The sequence below is a fragment of the Pelodiscus sinensis genome, chromosome 3 (assembly GCF_049634645.1).
Source record: "Pelodiscus sinensis isolate JC-2024 chromosome 3, ASM4963464v1, whole genome shotgun sequence".
Classification (NCBI taxonomy): domain Eukaryota; kingdom Metazoa; phylum Chordata; order Testudines; family Trionychidae; genus Pelodiscus; species Pelodiscus sinensis.
In genome coordinates, this window is record NC_134713.1 from 60,058,668 (window position 1) to 60,071,505 (window position 12,838).

General features: G+C 37.2%; 1 protein-coding gene across 4 annotated transcripts in view; it reads left to right on the forward strand.

Annotated features, from left to right (window-relative positions):
* The window catches only part of DOP1A (DOP1 leucine zipper like protein A), a 111,228-nt gene that overhangs the window by 24,723 nt on the left and 73,667 nt on the right, over nt 1-12,838 (forward strand). For all 4 annotated transcript variants that reach the window (XR_012902590.1, XM_014569949.3, XM_075923817.1 and 1 more), the window contains 5 exons: nt 3,427-3,618; nt 5,819-6,000; nt 7,863-8,033; nt 11,249-11,438; nt 12,035-12,133. Coding sequence is in view for 3 of the 4 variants with exons in the window: in XM_014569949.3 (XP_014425435.2) it covers nt 3,481-3,618; nt 5,819-6,000; nt 7,863-8,033; nt 11,249-11,438; nt 12,035-12,133 (780 nt within the window). In the remaining variant the exon portion in view is untranslated. The remainder of the gene's footprint in view (nt 1-3,426; nt 3,619-5,818; nt 6,001-7,862; nt 8,034-11,248; nt 11,439-12,034; nt 12,134-12,838) is intronic.

Sequence of the window (12,838 nt, forward strand, 5' to 3'; positions counted from 1 at the left end):
CGACAAAAGTCCACTTTTGTCGACAAAACTAGGTAGTCTAGACACACCCCTAAGTACTATAATGGAAGCTTGAAGGTACAACTTTCTTCCTTACCCCTGGTTACTGAACAGGCTGAGGCTATGTTTAGACTACAGTCTTCTTTCAGAAGAAGCTTTTTTCGGAAGAGATCTTCCAAAAAAACTTCTTCCGAAAGGGAGCATCCACACTGCAATCTGTTTTTCTGAAAGAGAGCATCCAGACTGAATGTACGCTGTCTCGCATGTAAGCTGTGATTGCTATGGATGGAATGGCCACCAGGGCACCTGTACTTTTTCCTCTTTCCTCTTCTTCCAAAAGAACTCCCTCTTCCCCGTCCACACACGCCTTTTTGTGAAAGAGCTTTTTCGCAAAAAGGATTCTTCCTCGTAAAATGAGGATTACCAACACCAGAAAAACCTCCCTGTTCTTTTGATTTCTTGTGGAAGAACACAATTGCAATGTGGACATTCCTCGTTTTGTTGGAAAAACAGCCGTTTTTCTGAGAAAACACTGTAGCGTAGACATGAGAAAAATTGGCTGAAACAGAGGTGGTAATATTGCTAGCTATTTGGTGGTGTCACCACTCATGTTTTTCTGGCTTAATGAGCCTGGTTATCAATCTCGCTATCTGTCTCCCAAAATATTAGATGATCTGCCTATGGCTTTGTTTTCTTCAGTTATCCAGAGCACCTCATGTATCTGTATTGAAGATCGTGTAATAGGATTCCATAGAATAGGAATTTTTGCTGAGGTTGGCTGGTGCTTAGTGAACAGCAGAAAATTCTCCACATTTTGTTTGACAGATCTTAGACACAAAGACATTTATTAGGTGGTGTAATTTATGAAGTATTCATTTTTTGGTTCCTTCAGAACATTTTTTACTTCTTTGTAACAGTTTTCACCTTTCCTATCTTCTTCACCTTTACATTTTGGGAGAATGCTTTCCATCTCTACATTGACTTTTCTACTTTGTTATCTTGGGGGCCTTTACTATAACTCATTAACTCACTCTATTACTTCTCAGTGGAAGCTTAATAGGAGCTGTCTTTCAAAGTAGCTTTTTTTAGTTGTAATCACATCTGCTAGACAAGGTGGCAAATGGAATTCTTTTTGTATTACTCCTCATCTTCAGTTTCTACTTAATTTAGGTGGATTTTGCAGTCTGTTGGACTTGAACCTGAAATTGAACATGGAGTTGCATGTCAACCAGCTCATCATCCTTCCCATTCTTTGCTCTTACCCAAGAAAACTGTATTTGTGGAATGTAAAATCTATTATGTAGTTACATTGATCTCATTTGCAGGAATTTAGAAACCTTGTCTTTTTCTGTGTTTTTTGAGCTATCAAACAGAAAAGACTGCCACAAAAGCTGCAATTGCTAGGCATGTTAGAGTAGCATTACCCAGTTATAAATTGTAATTCCCAGAGAGCTTGTGGAAGCAAAGGAGCAGTGGAGGAGAAAATAAAAGAAGGTTAAGGAAAATTAAAATATGGACACCCTGAGATAGTATATGACCATATTGTTGTAACCAGAGATCTTCACTGTGTTCAATGTGTACTAGGTGCAACAATCTGCTAAAACCTCTGATTACAAATCACTATTAAACTTATTCCTGTGTGAAGGGAATTATTTTGTGTAGTTATATATGGATGCAGACAGTGACAAAATATGTCACTAAATTGGAACACCATATGTACCATAAGTAACTGTTATGGCCCAAGGGCGATTCTGAGAAAAGTGTGTGTGTGTGTGTGTGTGTGTGTGTGTGTGTGTGTATAAATTTGCATTGGGTGGTGTTTAGTCACTTCATAGAAAGCATGGTGGCAAATTCTTCCAATGATTTATCATAAAGAAAAAACAAAATGCAGAAATACTATGATAAATACATAATGTGTGATAGTTGATTTGAAATAATGGTGTATGGCATATTCTGAACTGCTAGCTGCCAACAGTATGAAGCTTTCAAACCTGTGGCATTGAGAAAACTTGAGATTTTTTTTTTAAACCTTGGAATAACAAACTTGATTATTCAGGTTGACAAGGTGAATACAAATTCTTTTCAGGAATCACATTTAATGACTCTGCAAAATAATATTTTTTACACAGTACACAGATTTGTCCTAACTGGTAAGCCATACTTTATTATTACATATCTATAAAGCCTTTCACAGGGAGTGGATCTAGCCTCTATAGTAATCACAAGTTCTTTGCATGAAATTTTGTATCTACTGTGACAGGGTGTGTTCATGGAAGACCCCTTGGGATTGTTCCATGGTGTGCTGATTGTGCCATTGCCTCCCTCCCCTTCTTACTTTCTGGGGCTCCCACCACTCAGATTCTCTGGTCTCTTCCAGACAAGGCACAGAGCTGGGGTTCCCACCCCCTGGAAGAGTAATGCAGACACTGAACCACTTCAGCTCTGGGAGAAAGCAGTTCTAGGGCACAGCACCTAAGCAACCAACCCTCAAAAGGGATCAAATCCCCAAATAAATCCATCTTTCTCTGAGTAAAATTTTTACACAAAGAACACTCCCGAGAATGTTCACCCTCTTTATTAATGAAAGAGAGAGAGGCACACTGGTCATTTCTCCCTCTTCCCCCAGGTAACAGTTATTTATACCGGGCCCTATAGAATTAAAAGTGAGATTTAAGTAGTTGCAAGTGAAAATGACAGATCAAAGTAAGTCGCTACGTTAAAATGAAAAGAAAATGCATATCTAGTTTTAATTCACTAAAAAACTTATTGCAAGCAGATTTTTACCCTAAAGAGCTGTTCTTGTTCTAGGCATAATCTTCAGGTCAGAGACAACCTCTTTTATCTTTACCTGAGTCCCCAGTCCTCTTTTGAGTGTGTCACACCAGCTGAAGACAAAGACCTGATCTCTTCCCATTGCTTAAATAATCGTCTTCCCCAGGGCACAAATCTTTTGTTCTATATTCCTCCTTCCATGAAAAACTACCTGGGTCAAAAAATGGAATCCCACTATTAGGTGGTATGGTCACATCTTACTAACACAATTACTTTTGGACTTACAGAACAAACAAAGGTGTTTACAAGTCATTAAGTTTATTACCCGGTCATTAAGGCTTTTAGAGCGCCAGTAATGGCTCTCACTAGTATATTTAAAAATATATACAGTCTCATACTTCATATTTTTACCTTTACATACAAGAATGATACATGCACTAAAATAGGATATACAAATCCAGTGGATTGTAACATTATAATTGATAAGCTATATGAGGTATTTTGTTCAAAGCGCATATTTATATTAATAATCATAAGTCAAACTTCATAGTGCAGGCATAATTGTCACAGGATCTAAGCTCTACGGTGCATGAAATTTTGTATCTACAATTATTTTAATGTTATGAATCTTTTGGAAAAATGTTCACTCTTTTACAGCTAATGATTTTACATGAATTGCAAGCTGATATCTAGTGGGGACTCTGTGGGAGGATGAACACGGAGGAGGTGGAGCTACTGAGTGACTCCAAATATAGAAACTATGTAGCAGCAGTTGACAAAGCACTGAAGAACTTTGAATACTCCAGTGAATGGGCAGATTTGATATCAGCACTTGGAAAGCTAAACAAGGTATGACAGTGTAATGCTTCAAGACAAGCAGCAAATGCATAATATAAAACTTTGAGAATTGATTCCTGACTATAACAAAAGAAGAAAAGTTTTAACCTAAAATATTAGTAAACTCTTGGAAAAATAGCTTACCAAGGTAACCTCCACATAAGTTAAATTTTTTAAATTGCTCAATGAACAGAAATTTCTGAGGTGCTAACAGTCTTTTTGATGATGGATACTTCTTTTTCTTAGATTTTCAGACTCTTGTTTATGTGGCTGCTTTCCTCTGTTCTGAGATCATCCTTGTGCTTCCTCCACTACCTCCACAATTCTTCTAATTATAAAGAGAAATATATAGTATACTAGGGATGGCTCTTTCAGTCCTTACTCCAGACATGCTTGTCTTTATGCTGACCTCTCTCATGCTCCCAGCCAGACAAGATGGTTCCTCTGTGTTTGGTTCTCTGCCTGCTCTTCTTCAACACATTATTGTCCCTTTCCATCTTGACTGTACTGATCAAGCCTGGAAGGAAATTAAAAAGTGTATGTACATTAAACCAATTATGTAACAACTCGTCCCCAAGTGAAACAGCTAAAGACATAAACTTTGCTAAAACCAACATATTAAAACACATTTGATGTCTCTAGTACAAGCATTTTTGGTGCACTCATGAATAAAAAATTTGAAAAATATTAGGAAAAACCCACTTCAGTTTCTGAATCAAAATGTTTCCAAAAGTCTTTTCCAATATGCTCCAAATTTTAATTACAAAATACAAAAATTTACTAGGTGCTAAAATCAGGTGTATGAAATTCCATGGCAAAGAAGTAGGATGGCACAACTAGAAATTGGGTTTATAATGGGAAGATAGGTTCAATCCAATTAGTAGTTAATATTCAGTAGGCAATACATGTAAATTAAATCTCTTGAAAGAATTTAGTATGGAGTATGAAATATTTTTGTAATTTTCAATTGATGTGTATATATCAGTGTAATTGTAGCATCTTACTCTGAAGGTATTCTGGGACCAGAAAACTGGATAAGGAATTTGTGTCCATGTTTCTAATAATTTTCAGTAGAAGCTATTACTTATGATAAATGAAGAAGAGAAAGCACCATGTTTTTCACAGAAGTATACAAGAATTGTTCATTCCCTTTCCCCTTTGTAAAAATGGAGTAGCTTTATTTAAATTTACTTCCATCACTACCAAACTATTTTATAAATCTTTCTCCTTTTACTCTCATTTTCATTTTGAACCAACCCTATATTACTCATGATCGCAAAACAACAGAGAGTTTTCAGTGAGGCCAGGGTAGAGGATTAGACTCTAAACATTGTTATTTCTTTCTCAATTAGTCAGCATGATAAAAATATGTAATAATTCAGTGAATTTGCTGGGCACTGCACAAACATAGACCCTAATCCTTCAAGAAGCTGTATGTATGCAGCCTTTTGTGCTCCCATAAAGTGTCATTGAATGCAGCTGGTTTCTGTGTGCCCACAAGTCTGCCCATGTGGAACTCCCTTGTGTTAACTGTCTTGAGGAATTTTCAGTGTGCTCACTATGTCTTATGGAATATTGAGAAATTGGGAGCACTGGTATGGTTGATGAAGACTATAGAGCTTTTTGTATAAAAAAGCTTTAGCTTTATTTTTGATGCTGGTTATGGTATTCTCAGTATATTCTTACACTAAATAAATATGCATTATTAATAAAAACACCTATACATTCAAAGTGCAATTCTGAGTTCCAGTATCAAGGGTAACTGTGAATTCAGGTACGAGAGTTCTACAGTTTTATGTTTAGCACACTGCATCAATCTCTGCTGCTTAAACTGCAGCTGTTGATTTTTGCCTGAGCTAATTTTAAAAGGAATCACAAATAATCCTTTTTTCTATTGGCAGTTTGTTTAGGCAGTGGGAGAGTTTTAATTTCTGTCCTGAAATACCATATTTAATTTCTGTTCTGATGTGCCATAAAAATCCGAATTAAAAAAAAAGAATGGACAAACTTTAATTATGGGCCTTGATCTAAGTGAAATTAAAAATATTTGCTCTATTTCACTTATGACAGGCACAGATGAAGTGCCTGAGGGTAGAAGGCAGCACAACAGTTTATTAAAATTGACATGTGGGATAGTTTTGTTTGGGTCTCGTGGAAATATACTATGATGCCCTAGTGGGATATTTATAATGGATTTAAATTTTTTTGACAGGTTTTACAAAACAATGCAAAGTACCAAGTAGTACCTAAAAAGCTGACGATAGGCAAGCGTCTAGCGCAGTGCCTTCATCCAGCCTTGCCAGGAGGGGTTCATCGGAAGGCACTTGAAACATATGAAATTATCTTCAAAATCATTGGACCCAAGCGTCTGGCTAAAGATCTTTTCTTGTACAGGTAAAAATAGTTAAAATATTATTGACTTGCAGATTTTTAGTTTGTCTAATGTAGTTTAGAAAACTGTTTCAGTTTCACATTTTAAGCCTCTATTTAACGATTCTGTACCAATAGACTTTCTATGCTGGAGCAAAATTAGCCTCTTAACTATACCATCTTGCAGTATGACAAGTTACAGGATGATGACAAACACAGTATCCTCTAATCTCACCAAAAATACTGCTGATGCTTGGTTTAGGAAGACTGGCTCCAAGGTGCTGAGCAGCTCCATTAAAGGTGGCTTTAACTATCTAAGGATCAAGTCCTTGAAGGACAAGCAGTGGCTTCTAGAGAGACGTATTATCTGGAGACCAAAAGGGTATTTGAGAAACACAAGAAGATACTTGCTGGTTGTTGAGTGACATGGCACTTTCCTTTCCATCCATAGAGGCAGAAAGAATAAGATTCTTTAAGCAACATTATATTTTTAACAATTTTATTTCTATCATGTATGAATAGCAGACATTTTTCACAACATTTTCTCTGGGCCTTTTATGTTATTGTGACTCCAACGATAATATTTCTTAACATATAGTGATTATTTATTCATTCAGGGTCTGATCTACGACATAAATGGGTTTTGGTTAGGCCCTCAAACATTCTCAATCAGTGTTCGGAATTCTTCTATTTTTTTATACTTTTTTAATAATTTATTAGATTTGGCAGAAACAATGAAGATGTATTTTTGTTATCTAGAAAACTTCTGTTTTGTTCAGATTTAAAACTGACTTTTGTTTTCCTGAAATGGATACAGAAGCAGTATTTACACATAGCAAGTATAAAAAAATCACATTGAGTTATACAAAGATTAAATAAAAGAACATCCTGTGCTGAATTATAATTTAGAGGGATCAATCCAGTGAAAAGATTATTTTTATATGTAATCTCATCTTTTGATCATGTGGGCCTCAGTCACAATCCAGGAATTAACCATAGCATTAGCAGTCTGCCTTATGTTTGGCTCTGTATAGCTAGATTTTATTGTTTTGGAGTGAGAGTATGGAGAGGAGTATTAATTTATCATCCTCACAGTGAGGACAAAACCCTCATAATGGGAATAACCTATTGTTTATTTACATTCACTCTGATTTTTTTTACTTATGCTTTTACAATTAAATTGTTCATTTAACCCTTTTTATCATTCATACAAGAGCATTACTGTTAGAGGACTCATTTGCAAACTGGATATCTACAATTAATTGATACTCTGTTGTTTTATTTTTTTAAATTATGTTGTGTGTTATTTGTACATTTATTTTGTTTTTTCCTGCATCTTATTTTTGTAAAGTTCAAGATTATAGTTTTTATTATAGAGAAATAATTTTCTATACCTTTTAACTTCTTCAAATTAAAAACATTGGTTCCTATTATTCCATGTCTACATTTCTGTGTTTTCCGTATAGTTTTGAAAATGTTTGTGTTTTTTTTTTTCATTTGATCATTCTTTCTCTAATATCCTGCACTTAAGATTTAATTCCTGGAGGTGGATCAGTTAAAAAGATTCTCTCCCCTCCCCCCCCCCCACCCGTAAAAGCAGTTCAGTTTCATCTTGTTATATACTTGTTACAAGTCACGTTATTCTCTATCTCCATTTCTTCAGATTAGAGTGATATGATTGCATGACGTCAACCAGGTGCCTCACTGTTTTAACCTGGGAAGTGCTCGTTACTATAGTATCTCTTCACCCATACAAAATAGCAAGATAAAAATATATGCTTGTGACAATGTTGGACACTACTTTATCTGTTCTGTGTGACCTACTTTAGGTGCATCACATAAATAGCTTCCTGAAACAGTATTATTGTGTATTTTTTTATTTACAGTTCTGGGCTATTTCCTCTTCTTGCCAATGCTGCTATGTCTGTCAAACCAGCTTTACTCAGCCTGTATGAGATTTATTACCTTCCTTTGGGAAAAACATTAAAACCTGGTCTACAAGGATTGCTAACTGGGATTTTGCCTGGTTTAGAAGAGGGATCAGAGTACTATGAGAGGTAAGTACATGATACACTAATATATGTGTAAAACTAATATATTTGCTTGACAGCTTTACGAAGTACTAGAAGATTTACCTGGTGTTGCTTGGTTCCTTAACTCAAGACATTTTTGTTTTTTGGAAGAAAAAATGAAAATGTACATGCTCCATTTAAATCATTTCTCTGGGTGGGGTAGGGTGTAAGGAGCTCAGTATGCAGGCTGCCACAGGGAGAAAGGATTACCACAGCAGCTTGGAGATAGGTGAGAAGTGCTTTTCCATGGCTGCTGCAACTCCATCGGGCACAGCCAGGGGAGGGGTACATGTCCCTTGGCTGGGGTAGGTCCAGGTTTGTCTGCCTCCTGCACTCCCCAGCCAGAGTGATCAATGCAGCAAAATGTGCATTCCCCTGGTTCTGTGATGAAGGGGAACAGCCAGCAACATCCTCGTATGAATCTTCAACATGTCCCCGTCTTCCCTAAAAGGTGCTTGGGGGGAGTGGGAGGCTCAGGGATGAGGCAGTCCCAGCCTGCCCCTTTCATCTTCCTGGTGATTCTGTCTCTTTTTTGTATGGTTTCATGAGAAGCAATCCCATTCCAGACCCATCCATTTTTCCTTCCTTCCTTTAAGATGTGATAAGAAGAAGTGGCATGCTGAATGTGGTGCTCTTACCATGTAAGAGAAGTTCTTGAACCAATAGACACACACACTGATGCACACACAGACAGACAAACTCTCTTAAATATATAATAGATTGAATTTTTGCTTGTATGTTAAAAAAATTAGATATTAATTAACAGGTTTATCTGACAAATGATATAATCACAGATTAACTAAAGGGGGCATCTTTTAAAAGATTCCAAATATTATGTTATAAGAAAGGTAAACTACTAATAAATGGCATGTATTAAAAGGAAATCAAGTCAAATCAGGTAGGCCCCATATTGAACTCATTTTATAGTTTTAGAGATATGTTATACACTATAAAATGTATTTTTTATTCCATTTTACAGGCTCTCACCAATGATTATTTTGCCATTTACAGGTTGAACCTCTCTAGTCTGGCACCCCTGGGTGCCAAAGCAAAGAATTTACTGAACCACAGGAGGTCAATATTGTCTAGCAGCATTGTTAGCACTTCCACTGCTTGCTAGGCTCTTAAAAGATATTTAGGTGTAAATTAGAGATAAATAACAGGACAGAACACTGAGAGCTAGGACTAGTGGCTGTAAACAAACTTTATGGGACCGTGGAAAGGTTGGCCACACTCTCATGTTAAGATGAGTGGGCTTTTGTTCCTATGGAGGATGAAGGTATACTTAGTTTGGGGGGGAAGATGTTCTATATTTTTTTCAGGCTAAGCTTCAAAGCAAGTATTATAACCTCTCCAAGTGGGGAGCTAGTAATATCGAGTTTACGTGTTTTTGATATTTCAGGATCCAAAACTATAAAACTCTTAACTTTTACAGTTTGAATCCAGTAAGAGCAGTGGCGCCTATCTCTTTCTTTGACATGTGTATGTGTGTACATATAGATATAGATATAAAATGCAAGAGTAGGTGAGGGAACAATAGCAGAAAAATGTAGATTATCATAAGAAAAGAGAATGTTTTGAGAGAAAAAATAAAACAGCTTTGTATTGTGGTCATGATTTCTATAAATGACAAGTCATGTTAGAACATATCTGCAATGCAGTTAGGCACCTGTGGCTGGCCCGTGACACATGACTCAGGTTCGTGTCAGCAAGGATGCTGGTACTATTTTTATTGAGGGGGGTGCTGAAAGCCATTGAACCAAATTGTAAATCCTGTATATATTGGACATCATTTCAAGTCAGTGGGTTCTGCTGCATTCCCAGCACAACTAGTTCCATCATCTCTGTGTTGTAGGGTTGCCAGGATTCCAACATTGTCCTGGAGTCTCCAGGCATTAAAGATTAATCTCATGTGATGACATCTCCAAGTATACATCCAAGAACAACAACAAAAAAGGGGGGGGGGCAATCCTAACTCACTGGGCTTGGGCTAAAGGGCTGTTTAATTGTACTGTAGATGTTTGGGTTCAGGCTGCAACCTGGGCCCAAGGAACCTCCCACCTCTCAGAGTCCTAGACTCCAGGCTGAGACCCAGTGTCTATATTGCAGTGGCCCCTTAGTCTGAGCCCCTTCAAGACCATGTCAATGTATAAGGTTCTCTGTCATAAAAATGTAGGTCCAGCTTTTAAATAGGGTAAGATTGACCCTACTCTTTGTGAAAAAAGTAGTCTTCCAAGGAATAAAATTTATAAGTACTTTTGTGCGTACAACAACTGTGAAGGATGTGTCTTGCTTTGCATTTTTTTTTCTTAATTTTAATCTTAATCTAAAAATAATCAGTGCCAGTCACATTACTGTATTTTCCGGCGTATAAGACGACTTTTGATGTTAAAAAATCGGGGGTCGTCTTATACGCCGGTATGCGGCTTTGCAAAGCCTCGGGGGAAGCCGGCGGCGGGGAATCCCAGGCATGCCTGAGCTGCCCCGCTGCCGGAGCCCCTCCGCGGCTTTGCAAAGCCACGGAGGGGCTCCGGCGGCGGGGCAGCCCAGGTGCGCCGGGGCTGTCCCGCTGCCGGGGCGTCCTCAGAGGCTTTGCTCCCGGTGTCCCTGGTCTGCTGGAGACGGTCCCCAGCAGACCAGAGGCACCGGGAGCAAAGCCGAAGCGGTGGCGGGGTGCCGCACTTCTGAGGCTTTGCTCTGGCAAAGCCTCAGAGGCGCGGGACCCCGCCGCTGCTGCGGCTTTGCTCCCGGTGCCTCTGGTCTGCTGGGGACCGTCTCCAGCAGACCAGGGACACCGGGAGCAAAGGAGGCGGAGGGGCGCTGGGGTATAAGAGGAAACCCTATCTTTTAACTAAAAAATTAGGGGGTCGTCTTACACGCCCAGTCGCCTTATACGCCGGAAAATACGGTACTCTTTTTTCAATGGTTAATGCATTTGCCTTTATCTGGTCGGTGATGCTGAAATTTCCTATAGATTATGAGATTTTTGGTCATCTTTCAGGATAATATATATTACAGTGCCTTTCTTTCTGAAACAAAGAATCTGCAGTATTTTGCTAGTTATTGAACTTTATATTGATCACTTTTGTGTGCATATTGCCTGATTTCATGTTGTGTAAAATAGAACATGTTTAGTTTCCCAGGTATGAGCTGATGCAACCTCTCTATTCCATTGACCTCTTTTGCTATTTTTGCTGTAGAACTAACACATTGTTGGAGAAAGTTGCTGGTGCAGTCGACCAATCCGCATTCTACAGTGCCCTTTGGGGTAGTCTCCTTACCAGTCCTGCGGTTCGGCTACCTGGGATCACTTATGTCCTCTCCCATCTAAACAGAAAGCTTTCAATGGAAGATCAGCTGTACATAATTGGCAGTGACATTGAGTTAATGGTAATATGTTTGCTCTTTAGTGTAAAATTCATTTACATAACTATACAGCTTCCAGAGGCTTTCTGATATCTTCTCAGTCTTTGAAAAATAATCTTTACAGAAATAAATGTATTTATTTTATTTATTTTCTAGCACCAATTAGATTGATAGATATTTTCTAGCACCAATTAGATTGATGCATGTTAGATACATTTTCATAATTTAAATTTTAAAATTGTTTAGTGTTTTTATATTGTGCTGGCCATTCATTACTCTTTTCAATAAAAGTATCAAAATTTCATGTTGCTTCTTGAAAAATGTGTAGTGAATTTTTTGCTTATCAAGTTAAATCAAACCATGCATAATTTAGGCAAACTTTAAATGCTTTGTATGCTTAGAAGAAGTTGTATCTTTCTTCCATGTTTTCATTATTTCATTTTTTCATGAACTTACATTATTTACGTTATACCTAATTTTGAACCAGATTATTTTGATTTCTAAAATCTTCAGTATATTTAATAAGAAGACTACAAAAGATAGCTGTTTTTGAGGGGTGAATGTATATAATAAATAATGTTTTAATTACAAGTCTGTTTTTAATGGCAATGCTATTTCAGGTGGAAGCAGTAAGTACATCAGTGCAGGATTCCAGTGTATTAGTACAAAGGAGCACATTAGACCTTATACTCTTCTGCTTTCCATTCCATATGAGTCAGGTAAAATTTTAATATAAAATAAATAAATATATATCCACATACCCCTGCATTATTATTTTGCAGTCAAGTGCTAATATGAAGTCAATCTTTATCAATAGTTTTCTCCTAAATCAGAAATAAAATCCTCTGTAAGGGTATGTCTACATAGTAGGGCTAAAGTTGAATTAAGCTACGCAACTTCAGCTGTGCCAGTTGTGTAGCTGAAGTCAAAATAGCTTAATTCATTGTTTGGTGCTGTCTTCAGCAGCAGGAATTTGAAGGAAGGACATTCTTCCTCCGATTTCCCTTATTCCTTGTGAAGTGGAGTAAGAAGTCCTCCAGCTCAACATTATTTTGAAATAAAGGCTTGTAGTGTAGATGTGCATTTTGTTATTTTGGAATAATATCAATTATTTTGAAATAATGGTGCTGTGTAGATGCACCCTAAGAGAATATTTCTCAAATGACTTGTACATTGGCATACAGTGATCCTTATCTTATGCTCATAGTGATTAATATGTTGATATTTTATTGTATACAGAGTAAATATAAAAGAAGACATTTATTATTTATATACACTTTTTATGTTAGAACTGGGATCTTCTGTATTAGAAATTCCCACACACAATTTCTAATTGTTTTGAAAACAAGTTATGTACTAATTTGTGAGTTTTTAAGTCCTCAGTATTGTAAAATTGTTGAGTTGATCCTTTTAGCAGAGTGAAC